General features: G+C 44.8%; 1 protein-coding gene across 1 annotated transcript in view; it reads left to right on the plus strand.

Annotated features, from left to right (window-relative positions):
* Window positions 1-14,519, plus strand: part of si:dkey-9k7.3 (circularly permutated Ras protein 1) — a 29,980-nt gene extending 15,461 nt beyond the window's left edge. Inside the window, 11 exon segments of the mRNA XM_090214919.1 lie at window positions 3,854-4,005; window positions 4,542-4,623; window positions 4,810-4,937; window positions 6,366-6,450; window positions 7,719-7,799; window positions 7,801-7,826; window positions 7,957-8,066; window positions 8,195-8,306; window positions 8,649-8,789; window positions 10,528-10,624; window positions 14,081-14,519. Coding sequence (XP_090071045.1) covers window positions 3,854-4,005; window positions 4,542-4,623; window positions 4,810-4,937; window positions 6,366-6,450; window positions 7,719-7,799; window positions 7,801-7,826; window positions 7,957-8,066; window positions 8,195-8,306; window positions 8,649-8,789; window positions 10,528-10,624; window positions 14,081-14,179 — 1,113 coding nt within the window. The 3' untranslated portion in view covers window positions 14,180-14,519.
* The last annotated feature ends 2,609 nt before the right edge of the window (window positions 14,520-17,128 follow it).

Raw genomic sequence — 17,128 nt, forward strand, 5'->3', positions numbered from 1 at the left:
CAGTTGGCTTTGTTTGTTCAAGCGTGAGTGATGGTTTCTGGTAATGGGCCTCTGTACGCCTATGTAGATATTCAATTAAAAAATCTGACGTTTCCAGCTACAATAGTCATTTACAACATTAACAATGTCTACAACGTATTTCTGATTAATTTGATGGTATTTTCATGGATACATTTTTTAAATTTTCTTTTCAAAACAAGGAAATGACCACAAACTTTTAAACGGTAGTGTATGTACAGTTGAATAAGGAAGTTTACATACACTTAGGTTGGAGCCATTAAAACTCGTTTTTCAACCACCCCACAAATTTCTTGTTTAATTAACAAGTGAGTTAGGACATCTACTTTGTGCATGACACAAGTCATTGTTCCAACAATTGTTTGCAGACAGATTATTTCACTTATAATTGGCTGTATCACAATTCCAGTGGGTCAGAAGTTTACATACACTAAGTAGACTGTGCCTTTAAACAGCTTGGAAAATTCCAGAAAATGATGTCATAGCTTTAGAAGCTTCTGATAGGCTAATTGACATAATTTGAGTCAATTGGAGGTGTACCTGTGGATGTATTTCAAGGCCTACCTTAAAACTCAGTGCCTCTTTGGTTGACATCAATGGAAAATCAAAAGAAATCAGCCAAGACATCAGAAAATTCTAGACCTCCACAAGTTTGGTTCATACTTGGGAGAAATTTCCAAACGCCTGAAGGTACCACGTTCATCTGTACAAACAATAGTACGCAAGTATAAACACCATGGGACCAGGCAGCCGTCATACCGCTCAGGAAGGAGATGTGTTCTGTCTCCTAGAGATGAACGTACTTTAGTCCGAAAAGTGCAAATCAATCCCAGAACAACAGCAAAGGACCTTGTGAAGATGCTGGAGGAAACAGATACAAAACTATCTATATCCACAGTAAAACAAGTCCTTTATCGACATCACCTGAAAGGCTGCACAGCAAGGAAGAAGCCACTGCTCCAAAACCTCCATAAAAAAGCCAGATTACGGTTTGCAACTGCATATCTGGACAAAGACTGTACTTTTTGGAGAAATGTCCTCTGGTCTGATGAAACAAAAATAGAACTGTTTGGTCATAATGACCATCTTTATGTTTGGAGGAAAAAGGGGGAGGCTTGCAAGCCAAAGAAACCATCCCAAACGTGGTGGCAGCATCATGTTGTGGGGGTGCTTTGCTGCAGGAGGGACTGGTGCACTTCACAAAATAGATGGCATCATGAGGTAGGACAATTATGGGGATATATTGAATCAACATCTCAATACATCAGTCAGGAAGTTAAGGCTTGGTCGCAAATGGGTCTTCCAAATGGACAATGACCACAAGCATACTTCCAAAATTGTGGCAAAATGGCTTAAGGACAACAAAGTCAAGGTATTGGAGTGGTCATCACAAAGCTCTGACCTCAATCCTATAGAAAATCTGTGGGCATAAATGAAAAAGCGTGTGCGAGTAAGGAGGCCTACAAACCTGACTCCGTTACACCAGCTCTGTCAGGAGGAATTGGACAAAATTCACCCAACTTATTGTGGGAATCTTGTGGAAGGCTACCTGAAATGTTTGACCCAAGTTAAACAATTTAAAGGCAATGTTACCAAAAACTAATTGAGTGTATGTAAACTTCTGACCCACTGGGAATGTGGTGAAATTAAAGCTGAAATAAATCATTCTCTCTACTATTATTCTGACATTTCACATTCTGAAAATAATGTGGTGATCCTAACTGACCTAAAACAGGGATTTTTTACTAGGATTAAATGTCAGGAATTGTGAAAAACTGGGTTTAAATGTATTTGGCTAAGCTGTATGTAAACTTCCGACTTTAACTGTCCATATAAGTGTCTTATATCGGCTGAAAGCTTAAATTCTTGTTTATCTAACTGCACTGTCTGATTTACAGTAGCTACTACAGCGAAAACATGCCATGTAATTGTTTGAGGACCGCGCCCCACATCAAAATATTTTTCTACCGGCACAGGTTTCATACATTCACACAATTAAATATTCACTTACTTTTTGAAAATCTTCCTCTGATTTTTCATCCAAAGGGTCCCAGCTATAACATGTAGTCGTTTTGTTAGATAAAATCCTTCTTTATATCCCAAAAAGTCAGTTTAGTTCTATCTTAAAACTTCTTAGGGATAGGCGTCCCGCTACCGTTCAGTTAGCGCCATCATGCTTGAAGTTACAAGCCTGAAACCTTAAACATAGACTGACACCCTGTGGAAGCCATAAGAATTGCATCCAGTGAGCTAATTTTCAATATGACCTTTCTCTTGCAATTCTAAGAGGATGGTCTAAAAAAAAAAATAATCTGGTTGGTTTTTCTTTGGATTTTTTCCTACCATATCTATTGTGTTATATTCTCCTACATTATTTTAACATTTATACAAACGTCAAAGTGTTTTCTTCTTTCTTTACAATTGTACCAATTATATGCATTACCTGGCTTCTGGGCCTGAGCTACAGGCAGTTTACTTTGGGCACGTAATTCAGACAGGAAGTGGAGAAAAAAGGGGCCTAGCCCTAACTTACTCTGTATCATAACATCTAGTAATCAACAACAGAATTATGACAATATAACCTACTCTGTACCATAACATGTAGCTATCAACAGCAGAATTATGACAAGATAACCTACTCTGTACCATAAAATCTAGTTATCAGCAACAGGGATGTTGATTTTGAAAATGTTCATTTTTATTGCATACGATGATGCTCTGCCAACTTTTTCTTCGAGTGCAGTCACTGCCATTTTCAAGTTTCCCGATGCTAATATGGTCAGACCAAGGTATGAGTCATGTTTTGTGTGTTCAATGATGGTGTTGTTCTGGGTGAATTTATATTTGTGTTTCTGACATCTGTTTTTTTTGGGGGGGGAAGGAATCATTATTTATTAATTTTTTTTTTTTTACTGGCAGGGCCCAAATATGGCAATATTGCTCTAGAATGTCTTTGGTTGGTGATAGAAGAACCAAATCATTAGCATATAGCAGGTAGTTTACCTCTGTGTCAAATAGTGTGAGTCTTGGGGCTGGAGAATGGTCCAACATGTCTGCTAATTAATTGATACAATTTTGAAAATGTTTTTCTCTCTCTCTCTCTCTCTCTCTCTCTCTCTCTCTTTATATCTCTCTCTTTCTCTCTCTCTTTATATCTCTCTCTTTCTCTCTCTCTCTCTCTCTCTCTCTCTCTCCTATTGCCCCCTCTCTCTCTTTCTCTGTCTCTCTCTTTCTCTCTCTTTCTCTCTCTCTTTCTCTCTCCTATTGCCCCCTCTCTCTCTTTTTCTGTCTCTCTCTTTCTCTCTCATATTGCCCCCCCTCTCTCTCTCTCTCTCTCTCTCTCTCTCTCTCTCTCTCTCTCTCTCTCTTTCTCTGGCTTTCTCTCTCTCTTTCTTTCTCTCTCTTTCTCTCTCCTATTGTCCCCTCTCTCTCTCTCTCTCTCTCTCTTTCTCTGGCTTTCTCTCTCTCTCTCTCTCTCTCTCTCTCTCTCTCTCTCTCTCTGTCTCTCTCACGTGCTTCACTGACAATTATTCAACAATCAGTTATTTGATTGTTTTCCACACCCACTATCGACATTGTGAGCTCCAATTGTAGGCTATGCACTTGTGATTTAAAACAACCCACAGCTTTGTGGCTACATCATCCTCTCAGGTGCACCATTTTATGTATTTCTGTATAGACAGCAGTAATTACATCATTTTAACCAATTTGAATTAAATTGACTTTTGGGGAAGCTTAGGTTCCCATCGCCTATGTTTGTACCAACTAACAGGCCTACCTGTTGCATATATTTGTTATTGTTATAATCATCTTCCCTCCCTCCCTCCCTCTCTAGGTAGTAGTGTACGGCGATGGTTCAGGTGTACCAGCCTCTCTGAGGGACTGGGCTCTATTTGATTATGACTATCTGAGACAACAGGGTCAACAGTACAACACTCCACACTGTATAGCCGAGAGCTACCAACACCTCTCACTGAGAGTCAAAGAGTGAGTATCTGTCTGGCTGGTTCTCTGTCCGTCCATTGGTTTCTGTCTGGCTGTTTGTCCGTCGGTTCGTCTGTCTGGCTGGTTGACTGCCTGCCTGGTTGACTGCCTGCCTGGTTGACTGCCTGCCTGTCTATCTGTATGTCTTATTAAAACTCTCTCTTCCCTTTCCATCTCTCTCTCTCTCTCTCTCTTTTCTCTCTCTCTCTCTCTCTCTCTCTCTCTCTCTCTCTCGCTCTCTCTCTCTCTCACTCTCTGTCTCTGTCTCTCTCTCTGTCTCTCTCTCTCTCTCTCTCTCTCTCTCTCTCTCTCTCTCTCTCTCTCTCTCTCTCGCTCTCTCTCTCTCTCACTCTCTGTCTCTCTCTCTCTGTCTCTCTCTCTGTCTCTCTCTCTGTCTCTCTCTCTCGCTCTCTCTCTCTCTCTCTCTCTCTCTCTCTCTCTCTCTCTCTCTCTCTCTCTCTCTCTCTCTCTGTCTCTCTCTCTGTCTCTCTCTCTGTCTCTCTCTCTCTCTCTCTCTCTCTCTCTCTCCATCTCTCCAGATTGCGAGAACACGGGGCTACAGCGTTGGGTCCTGCAGCCTTGGTCTCCGTTGCCATGGCGTCTCGATTCGTGGGGTCAAAGGTCAGTCAGAGCTGAGCGTTCCATCCAAACAGCAGTTCACTTCCGGTATCACAACCAATCAGATGCCTCGTTGAAATTCTGACAGCCTATCAGACATCATGTCTCATTTCTGTCAACTCCTATGTCATTGTTATGACCAGTTATAACCTCTCAGTGTTCTGTGTTCTGTGATTGGTTGACCTATAGGTGATCTTGTGTACAGACGGGCGTGCTAACATCGGATTGGGTGAGATGGAGGAGAGTCCCGCCCCTTTCTCCTCCCCCCAGTCACCTTACTTCTACAGACAGCTAGCCAACGAGGCAGCTAACAAAGGGTTAGTGTATCCCCTAACTAGCTAACGGAGGGTTAGTGTACCCCCTAACTAGCTAACGGAGGGTTAGTGTACCCCCTAACTAGCTAACAGAGGGTTAGTGTAACCCCTAACTAGCTAACATAGGGTTAGTGTACCCCCTAACTAGCTAACAGAGGGTTAGTGTACCCCCTAACTAGCTAACAGAGGGTTAGTGTAACCCCTAACTAGCTAACATAGGGTTAGTGTACCCCCTAACTAGCTAACAGAGGGTTAGTGTACCCCCTAACTAGCTAACAGAGGGTTAGTGTACCCCCTAACTAGCTAACATAGGGTTAGTGTACCCCCTAACTAGCTAACAGAGGGTTAGTGTACCCCCTAACTAGCTAACAGAGGGTTAGTGTACCCCCTAACTAGCTAACAGCTAACAGAGGGTTAGTGTACCCCCTAACTAGCTAACAGAGGGTTAGTGTACCCCCTAACTAGCTAACAGAGGGTTAGTGTACCCCCTAACTAGCTAACAGAGGGTTAGTGTACCCCCTAACTAGCTAACAGAGGGTTGGTGTACCCCCTAACTAGCTAACAGAGGGTTAGTGTACCCCCTAACTAGCTAACAGAGGGTTAGTGTACCCCCTAACTAGCTAACAGAGGGTTAGTGTACCCCCTAACTAGCTAACAGAGGGTTAGTGTACCACCTAACTATCTAACAGAGGGTTAGTGTACCCCCTAACTAGCTAACAGAGGGTTAGTGTACCCCCTAACTAGCTAACAGAGGGTTAGTGTACCCCCTAACTAGCTAACAGAGGGTTAGTGTACCCCCTAACTAGCTAACAGAGGGTTAGTGTACCCCCTAACTAGCTAACAGAGGGTTAGTGTACCCCCTAACTAGCTAACAGAGGGTTAGTGTAACCCCTAACTAGCTAACATAGGGTTAGTGTACCCCCTAACTAGCTAACAGAGGGTTAGTGTACCCCCTAACTAGCTAACAGAGGGTTAGTGTACCCCCTAACTAGCTAACAGAGGGTTAGTGTACCCCCTAACTAGCTAACAGAGGGTTAGTGTAACCCCTAACTAGCTAACAGAGGGTTAGTGTAACCCCTAACTAGCTAACATAGGGTTAGTGTACCCCCTAACTAGCTAACAGAGGGTTAGTGTACCCCCTAACTAGCTAACAGAGGGTTAGTGTACCCCCTAACTAGCTAACAGAGGGTTAGTGTACCCCTAACTAGCTAACAGAGGGTTAGTGTACCCCCTAACTAGCTAACAGAGGGTTAGTGTACCCCCTAACTAGCTAACAGAGGGTTAGTGTACGCCCAAAAACCTCCATGCACACCAAAGTATAACGCACCCCCAAACATCCAATAGCTTATCACAGAACTCCTCAGGTTGACTGTGTATTCCTTCACTCTGCAGGGTGATGATTGATCTGTCATGTATTTTCTGTTTCTGCAGTGTGATAGTTTCAGTTATGACCTTTGAGGGCACAGACTGCAGGTTGGCTGAGGTGGGACTACTGGCTGACCAGACTGGAGGAAGGGTGAGACACACACACCCTCTCCTATCCTATTACCTATCCTCTCCTATTACCTCTCCTCTTACCTTACCTCTCCTATTACCTTACCTCTCCTATTACCTTACCTCTCCTATTACCTTACCGCTCCTCTCACCTCTCCTCTTACCTCTCCTCTCCTATTACCTCTCCTCTCCTCTCACCTCTCCTCTCCTATTACCTTACCTCTCCTCTCACCTCTCCTCTCCTCTCACCTTACCTCTCCTCTCACCTTACCTCTCCTCTCACCTCTCCTCTCACCTCTCCTCTCCTCTCACCTCTCCTCTCCTCTCACCTCTCCTCTCACCTTACCTCTCCTCTCACCTCTCCTCTCCTCTCACCTGACCTCTCCTCTCACCTTACCTCTCCTCTCCTCTCACCTCTCCTCTCACCTCTCCTCTCACCTCTCCTCTCACCTTACCTCTCCTCTCACCTTACCTCTCCTCTCACCTCTCCTCTCACCTCTCCTCTCACCACTCCTCTCACCTCTCCTCTCACCTCTCCTCTCACCTTACCTCTCCTCTCACCTTACCTCTCCTCTCACCTCTCCTCTCACCTCTCCTCTCCTCTCACCTCTCCTCTCACCTCTCCTCTCACCTCTCCTCTCACCTCTCCTCTCACCTCTCCTCTCCTATTACCTTACATCTCCTCTCACCTCTCCTCTCCTCTCACCTCTCCTCTCCTATTACCTTACCTCTCCTCTCACCTCTCCTCTCCTATTACCTTACCTCTCCTCTCACCTTACCTCTCCTCTCACCTTACCTCTCCTCTCACCTTACCTCTCCTCTCCTCTCACCTCTCCTCTCACCTCTCCTCTCCTCTCACCTCTCCTCTCACCTCTCCTATTACCTTACCTCTCCTCTCACCTCTCCCCTCCTATTACCATACCTCTCCTCTTACCTCTCCTCTCCTATCCCTATCTCTTCTTCCTACTCCTGTTATCATATCTCACCTCTCTCTCCTTCTCCTCTTCTCTCTTCCTGTTCTCTCCCCTCACCTCTCTCTCTCTCTCCTCCTCCTGTTCTCTCCCCTCACCTCTCTCCTCTCCCTCCTCCTGTTCTCGCCCCTCACCTCTCTCTCTCCTCCTCCCCTTTCTCCTGTTCTCGCCCCTCACCTCTCTCTCTCTCCTCCTCCCCCTTCTCCTGTTCTCACCCCTCACCTATCTCCCCTCCCCTCCCCTCCTCCTCCTGTTCTCTCCCCTCCCCTCCCCTCCTCCTCCTGTCTCTCTCTCCTCCTCTGCTCTTTCACCTGAACAGGTAAACATAGTAAACATTGGTACCGTAGCAACAGAGATCCAGTCAGCTCTGGCCGACAACATCTTAGCGACGGGCGTCAGGGGCAACGTTACTAGCAGCTGACGGCATGTGAGCATGACTTCTTTCAGGGTGAAGTGTCACACACAAACACACACCTTGTGTGGATTTCATTCACAAACTCAATGCTCTTATGTCAGCCATGAAAACATTTGTCATCCTTCCCTCTGTCCCCCCCCAGGTATTTTCCCTATGAGGAGTGTAACCATTGTCTAGTAAGGGATATAGGGAACGTAACCGAAGGGGTAGAGATCACCTTTCAGTTTGCCTGCAAGCCTGATAGTACAGAGAGTGAGTGAACACACACACACCTAGATTCCCACACGAGCACGCATACCCTCTCCCAGGATTCCTTAAGCGGTCACTTTATGTGTATGTGTGTGCATGCGTTCGTGCGTTCGTGTGTGTGTGTTGTACAGGTTTCATGCGTAGAGACAGACTACCGTTCCAGCTACAGCTGTCCTTCACCACCAGAGATCAACAGAAAGTAACACGCATCATTACTGAACAGAGACGGGTTACAACCAGCAGGTAACACACACACACTAACACACACACACACACACCACACAACAAACACACACACACACACACACACACACACACAGACTAACACACACACACACACACACACACACACACAGAGACTAACACACACACACACACACACACAGACTAACACACACACACACACACACACACACACATGCACACACACACACAGACTAACACACACACGCACACACACACACACAGAGACTAACACACACACACACACAGACTAACACACGCACACACACACACACACACACGCACACACTAAATGCCTCCCCGCTTCTCTCTCTCTCCTTCTGTCTCTCTCTCTCTGTCTAGCTGGGTGTGGGCAGGCAGTCTGAACATGTCAGTGTTAGGGGTCCACTGTGCCCAGCTGTGTGCCAGGTTAACTATGAAGGGAAGAGTCCACGAAGCACAGAGACAACTCAGAGCACAGCAAGACCTGCTCAAAGACATCAGGTAGGGGTGTGTGTGTGTGTGTGTGTGTGTGTGTGTGTGTGTGTGTGTGTGTGTGTGTGTGTGTGTGTGTGTGTATTTGTATGTATGTATGGATGGATGGTTGGATGGATGGATGGATGGATGGTTGGATGTATGTACAGTTGAAGTCGGAAGTTTACATACACTATTAGTTTACATACGCGATTAGTTTTTGGTATCATTGCCTTTAAATTGTTTAACTTGAATCAAATGTTTCGGGTAGCCTTCAACAAGCTTCCCACAATAAGTTGGGTGAATTTTGGCCCATTCCTCCTGACAGAGCTGGTGTAACTGAGTCAGGTTTGTAGGCCTCCTTGCTCGCACACGCTTTTTCAGTTCTGCCCACACATTTTCTATGGGATTGAGGTCAGGGCTTTGTGATGACCCCTCCAATACCTTGACTTTGTTGTCCTTAAGCCATTTTGACACAACTTTGGAAGTATGCTTGGGGTTGTTGTCCATTTGAAAGACCTGTTCTCGACCAAACTTTAACTTCCTGACTGATGTCTTGAGATGTTGCTTCAATATATCCACATCATTTTCCATCCTCATGATACCATCTATTTTGTGAAGTGCACCAGTCCCTCCTGCAGCAAAGCACCCCCACAACATGATGCTGCCACCTGCGTGCTTCACGGTTGGGATGGTGTTCTTCGGTTTGCAATTCTCCCCCTTTTTCCTCCAAACATAACAACGGTCATTATGGCCAAACAGTTCTATTTTCGTTTCATCAGACCAGAGGACATTTCTCTAAAAAGTACAATCCTTGTCCCCATGGGCAGTTGCAAACCGTAGTCGGTTTTTAGATTGGAGCAGTGACTTCTTCCTTGCTGAGCAGCCTTTCAGGTTATGTCGATATAGAAGAGTTACACACACACACATGGAAATGTTATGAGAGAATAGGTAGTCTTTCTCACTGCCTTTATAAAGGACATACCCAGTCTGCTTGTCCTTGAAATGACCACATTTTTTGCATGTATCTGTCTCTGACAATCCATTTGTTGGCCCGCTTTGTGTTGGTGAGTGAAGGTAACACATTAAGCTGCTATGGATGCCGGTGTTCATCTCTAGGAGACAGAATGCGTCTCCTTCCTGAGCGGTATGACGGCTGTGTGGTCCCATGGTGTTTATACTTGCGTACTACAGTTTGTACAAATGAACGAGATACCTTCAGGCGTTTGGAAATTGCTCCCAATGATGAACCAGACTTGTGGAGGTCTTCCATTTTTTTTCTGAGGTCTTGGCTGATTTTTTTTTTATTTTCCCATGATGTCAAGCAAAGAGGCACTGAGTTTGAAGGTAGGCCTTGAAATACATCCACAGGTACACCTCCAATTGACTCAAATGATGTCAATTAGCCTATCAGAAGCTTCTAAAGCCATGACATCATTTTCTGGAATTTTCCAAGCTGTTTAAAGGCACAGTCAACTTAGTGTATTTAAACTTCTGACCTACTGGAATTGTGATACAGTGAATGATAAGTGAAATTATCTGTCTGTAAACAATTGCTGGAAAAATTACTTGTGTCATGCACAAAGTAGATGTCCTAACCGACTTGCCAAAACTATAGTTTGTTAACAAGAAATGTATGGAGTGGTTGAAAAACAAGTCTTAATGACTCCAACCTAAGTGTATGTAAACTACCGACTTCAACTGTGTGTGTGTGTGTGTGTGTGTGTGTGTGTGTGTGTGTGTTAACCCTATAACCTCTTGTCTCCAGTGAGCAGAGGTCCAACCCAAAGGAGGACAGTATCTACGGAAACTGGATCGATACCATGACAACCATCTGTGACGACCTCACCACAGACTCCCAGGTGGTCTGTCTGTCTGTCTGTCTGTCTGTCTGTCTAAAGGCCCTATATCTATGTATATGGGGCAGCAGCCTCTAAGGTGCAGGGTTGAGTAACTGGGTGGTATCCAGCTAGTGATGGCTATTTAACAGTCTGATGGCCTTGAGAGAAGCTGTTTTTCAGTCTCTCGGTCCCAGCTTTGATGCACCTGTACTGACCTCGCCTTCTGGATGATAGCGAGGTGAACAGGCAGTGGCTCAGGTGGTTGATGTCCTTGATGATCTTTTTGGCCTTCCTGTGACATCAGGTGCTGTAGATGGCCGGGAATGTCAATACAATGAAAACTAGCAAAGTGCAACGATCACAAGTCAATCATAACGTGGCTAATAGGCTAAATAGCATATCTATTTGTGTCGGAAGCTAAAAACATGAAGCCTAACGTTAACTAGATAGCTAGCTAGCTAGCTGCTAGCAGGATGCCATTGGAAGATGTGAGTGCCATTGGAAAGATGTGAGTGCCATTGGAAGATGTGAGTGCCATTGGAAAGATGTGAGTGCCATTGGAAAGATGTGAGTGCCATTGGAAAGATGTGAGTGCCATTGGAAGATGTGAGTGCCATTGGAAGATGTGAGTGCCATTGGAAAGATGTGAGTGCCATTGGAAAGATGTGAGTGCCATTGGAAAGATGTGAGTGCCATTGGGAAGATGTGAGTGCCATTGGAAGATGTGAGTGCCATTGGAAAGATGTGAGTGCCATTGGAAAGATGTGAGTGCCATTGGAAGATGTGAGTGCCATTGGAAGATGTGAGTGCCATTGGAAAGATGTGAGTGCCATTGGAAAGATGTGAGTGCCATTGGAAAGATGTGAGTGCCATTGGAAAGATGTGAGTGCCATTGGAAAGATGTGAGTGCCATTGGAAGATGTGAGTGCCATTGGAAAGATGTGAGTGCCTTTTCCCCCCTCATATTATTTTTCAGTGGCTTTACACAGCTAGAGATGCAGGTGTCATTTGGTCACCGAGCAAGAACTTGAACGACTGTTATTTAGTTAGCCAGAGTGAATTTGCTAAAGCAAGAGATATGCTATCTACTCCGATTTCAGAGCACTCTCGTCTGAGTGTAGAATAACTGATGCACCTACCAACCCACCACATATGTGTCTGTAAACGTAAAAAAAAAATAGTTAGTCACGAATGCTCTTAGATAACATGTAAACATCCTAACCAGCTCTGCTACGGCGAATAAAACGGTCAGAGTGATGTGTTCTCATTTATGTCTAGAAGTAGCTAACAAGCTAGCCAACTTTAGCCAGTTAGCTTGGGTGCTTGGTTGGGACAAGCGTGCATTGGCAGGCAAGCAGCAGAAGGACGAGGAGGCTACTATTCCCCGTCGTTTATCAGTGCAATTTTGACGGCCAACTAACTGAAAAAGTTTGAGAGGGTTTATCTAATGTTTCTTCATTAGATTTTTGCTCATCTTGTTTTGGCTAGCATTAGTTGTTGATCTTGTTGTTGTTGATGTGTATAACTGAGGGAGAGAGAGCCTACCGTTTCATGGTTGTTTGATCAACAGGATTGTAAAATTCCCCAAAATAAGATGACTACCGTGGTGTTTACATATTTCGAGATATCCATTCAAGTGTATTCTGTGGCTTTTAGCAAATGTGTTCTAATGATCTAAAGTCACGATGTTGCTACTTCCTGTAAACACACAGTCCAGTTCAACATGAATGATGGCAGGACCTACTTCCTGTTAACACACAGTCCAGTTCAAAGTGAATGATGACAGGCCCTACTGCCTGTAAACACACAGTCCAGTTCAAAGTCAATGATGGCAGGTCCTACTGCCTGTAAACACACAGTCCAGTTCAAAGTGAATGATGACAGGCCCTACTTCCTGTAAACACACAGTCCAGTTCAAAGTGAATGATGACAGGCCCTACTTCCTGTAAACACACAGTCCAGTTCAACATGAATGATGGCAGGACCTACTTCCTGTAAACACACAGTCCAGTTCAAAGTGAATGATGACAGGCCCTACTTCCTGTAAACACACAATCCAGTCCATTGTGAATGATGGTAGACCTGTGTGGCAAATGGCATTATTTGCATAAAGGCCTACTGCAGCTCTGATTGGCTATGGTGCATGTGGTCTGCGTCCAGTCCTGGACGAGACAGATGTTTTTATTAGGTTTTTATTTACTGTAGTATCTATTAATTACCCAAATTACGCTTTCCCACTCTATACTGGTATAGAATCGCTTTCCCACTCTATACTGGTATAGAATCGCTTTCCCACTCTATATTGCTATAGAATCGCTTTCCCACTCTATATTGGTATAGAATATCTTTCCCACTCTATATTGGTATAGAATCGCTTTCCCACTCTATATTGCTATAGAATCGCTTTCCCACTCTATATTGGTATAGAATCGCTTTCCCACTCTATATTAGTATAGAATATCTTTCCCACTCTATATTGGTATAGAATATCTTTCCCACTCTATATTGGTATAGAATCGCTTTCCCACTCTATATTAGTATAGAATATCTTTCCCACTCTATATTGGTATAGAATATCTTTCCCACTCTATATTGGTATAGAATCGCTTTCCCACTCTATATTAGTATAGAATATCTTTCCCACTCTATATTAGTATAGAATATCTTTCCCACTCTACATTGCAATAGATTTTTCACATATGTCTTAGAATATGTAATCCCCAAACATTCTAAGAATTTCAGAAAACGTGAAAATGACCATATCTTAGTGCTCTCCAGTTAGATTATTTTTTATTTTTATGTCATATTTTTCCTGGGGTTGTAAATTAACAGATTTTAATCAGATTTAATGTTGCTAAAATACTGTCCGTTCCACTTTAATAGACCAATAAGAAAGAGAGTTCCAAACCGCTCTGCCAATAACAGCTCGTTTTCAGTTTTCCCCTCCCCACTCAGACCACTCCCAGACAGTCCTAACTAAATTCTTGCTTGAGAAATTGCTTTTTTGCTATTTACATTTTAGTTTTAAAACAATCACAGAACCCAGAAATTAAATTGAGATAAAAACAGTTGCATTGGACCTTTAATTGATCAAACAATCAATAAATTAAATCAATCAAACTCTGTCTCTCTATCACTCTCTCTCTCTCCCTTGCTCTTTCACAGAATTATCGAACTTCCTGAGGCAAAAGGATAGTTTTCAAGACATTGAGAGAGAGAATGAAAGAGAGACATTTGCCTCAGGATAGAAATACCTCCTACTACACAAATGTGGATATCCTCATTGTGTCACTGTGCTAAATCTATTGTGTAATATCTTTCTCTCTTTCCCCCCATATCGCTCTTCCTGCCATGCCCTCTCTCTCAATTTCTCCAAGACGAGAGCAAGACCAAGGCCTCTGAGTCTACTCCCGTAAACGTATGTCTAGTCCACACACACACACACACTCACCTGACCCCGCTCCCTGTGTTTGCTCCCAGGCCCTCTCTGATGAGGCAGCTGAGGTGGTGTACCAGATGAAGAGAGCCAGCAGTGTGGACCAGAGAAGAAGGAAACAGACAGACATGGTGGCTCTGTGAAACCAGCAGTGTGGACCAGAGAAGAAGGAAACAGACAGGCATGGTGGCTCTGTGAAACCAGCAGTGTGGACCAGAGAAGAAGGAAACAGACAGGCATGGTAGCTCTGTGAAACCAGCAGTGTGGACCAGAGAAGAAGGCATGGTGGCTCTGTGAGGAGCCAGTCCAGAGCAGTCACAGGTGGCAGAGCCAGTTGCAGCATCAACAGTAGGCCAAACTGGTAGCCATGTTAGAGACTGTCCACTCTCTCAAATAACTCCTAATGTACTACCTAAATATGATATAAATACATGTTGTATGAATGTTTGGTACTGTACTTAAAAATAAATTAAGATGATGGTGTTTTGATTTTGTTATAAGACTATTGTACCCATGGGAGTCCTTTTCCCAGATGGCTTAAACCTGCTGGTTTCTCCTTATCTGACCACCTCACACACATACACTCACCATCTGGTCAACTGGTAACTGAAGAATAAACCTGATGCACACATATCATTTCTCCTCTCTCTCTCTCTCTCTCTCTCTCTCTCTCTCTCTCTCTCTCTCTCTCTCTCTCTCTCTCTCTCTCTCTCTCTCTCTCTCTCTCTCTCTCTCTCTCTCTCTCTCTCTCTCTCTCTCTCTCTCTCTCTCTCTCTCTCTCTCTCTCTCTCTCTCTCTCTCTCTCTCTCTCTCTCTCTCTCTCTGGGGAAGTAAGGACTTTTTAGGCAGACAGCAGACGAACTCCCCTTATCTACAGCAGTGGGTTCTCAACCCTGCTGCTGGAGACACAAAGGGGTTGAGACACAACCCAGGGTTGAGAGCCATTGATCTACGGCAGCTGGCACTGGTGAAATAAAGACATTGCCCCACCACCTGATCATACTTATTGTCTACATGGCCAACTGCTCGTTGAACATCTCATTCCAAAACCACAGGCATTAATATGGAGTTGGTGCCCCCATCCCTTTGCTGCTATAACAGCCTCCACTCTTCTGGGAAGGCTTTCCACTAGATGTAGGAACATTGCTGCTATAACAGCCTCCACTCTTCTGGGAAGGCTTTCCACTAGATGTTGGAACATTGCTGCGGGGACTTGCTTCCATTCAACCACAAAAAGCATTAGTGAGGTCAGGCGCTGATGTTGGGCGATTAGGACTGCATCGCAGTCGGCGTTCCAATTCATACCAAAGGTGTTCGATGGGGTTGAGGTCAGGGCTCTGTGCAGACCAGTCATGTTCTTCCACACCGATCTCGACAAACCATTTCTATATGGACCTCGCTTTGTGCACGGGTGCATTGTCATGCTGAAACAGGAAAGGGCCTTCCCCAAACTGTTGCCACAAAAGTTGGAAGCACAGAATCATATAGAATGTCTGCTGTAGCATTAAGATTTCCCTTCACTGGAACTAAGGGGTCTAGCCCGAACCATGAAAAACAGCCCCAGACCATTATTCCTCCTCCACCAAACTTTACAGTTAGCACTATGCATTGGGGCAGGTAGCTTTACACCACTTTACACCACTTTACACCACTCCAGCTGACGCTTGGCAACCCCTTTTATGAAGCTCCCGACTAACAGTTTTTGTGGTGACGTCGCTTCCAAAGGCAATTTGTGAGTGTTGCAACCGAGTCGTTGTTGCTCTTAGATGTTTCCACTTCACAATAACAGTACTTACAGTTGACCGGGGCAGCTCTAGCAGGGCAGATATTTGACGAACTGACTCCTTGGAAAGGTGGCGTCCTGTGACTTCGAAAGTCACTGAGCTCTTCAGTACGGCCCATTCTACTGCCAATGTTTGTCTATGGAGATTGCATGGCTTGTGTGCTCGATTTTATACACACCTGTCAGCAATGGGTGTGGCTGAAATAGCTGAATCCACTCATTAGAAGGCTTGTCCACATACTTTTGGCACAATAGACTGTTCTCTCTGCTTCCGCATGGTAAGCGGTACAATAGACTGTTCTCTCTGCTTCCTCACGGTAAGCGGTACAATAGACTGTTCTCTCTGCTTCCTCACGGTAAGTGGTACAATAGACTGTTCGCTCTGCTTCCGCAGGGTAAGCGGTACAATAGACTGTTCTCTCTGCTTCCGCACGGTAAGCGGTACAATAGACTGTTCTCTCTGCTTCTTCACGGTAAGCGGTACAATAGACTGTTCTCTCTGCTTCCGCACGGTAAGCGGTACAATCAACTGTTCTCTCTGCTTCCGCAGGGTAAGCGGTACAATAGACTGTTCTCTCTGCTTCCGCATGGTAAGCGGTACAATAGACTGTTCTCTCTGCTTCCGCACGGTAAGCGGTACAATAGACTGTTCTCTCTGCTTCTTCACGGTAAGCGGTACAATAGACTGTTCTCTCTGCTTCCGCACGGTAAGCGGTACAATCAACTGTTCTCTCTGCTTCCGCAGGGTAAGCGGTACAATAGACTGTTCTCTCTGCTTCCGCATGGTAAGCGGTACAATAGACTGTTCTCTCTGCTTCCGCACGGTAAGCGGTACAATAGACTGTTCTCTCTGCTTCCGCAGGGTAAGCGGTACAATAGACTGTTCTCTCTGCTTCCTCACGGTAAGTGGTACAATAGACTGTTCTCTGTGCTTCCTCACGGTAAGTGGTACAATAGACTGTTCTCTCTGCTTCCGCACGGTAAGCGGTACAATAGACTGTTCTCTCTGCTTCCGCACGGTAAGCGGTACAATAGACTGTTCTCTCTGCTTCCGCACGGTAAGCGGTACAATAGACTGTTCTCTCTGCTTCCGCACGGTAAGCGGTACAATAGACTGTTCTCTCTGCTTCCGCACGGTAAGCGGTACAATAGACTGTTCTCTCTGCTTCCTCACGGTAAGCGGTACAATAGACTGTTCTCTCTGCTTCCGCACGGTAAGCGGTACAATAGACTGTTCTCTCTGCTTCCGCATGGTAAGCGGTACAATAGACTGTTCTCTCTGCTTCCGCATGGTAAGCGGTACAATAGA

This window comes from Oncorhynchus mykiss, chromosome 21, assembly GCF_057628025.1.
Source record: "Oncorhynchus mykiss isolate SJ-2025 chromosome 21, ASM5762802v1, whole genome shotgun sequence".
Classification (NCBI taxonomy): domain Eukaryota; kingdom Metazoa; phylum Chordata; class Actinopteri; order Salmoniformes; family Salmonidae; genus Oncorhynchus; species Oncorhynchus mykiss.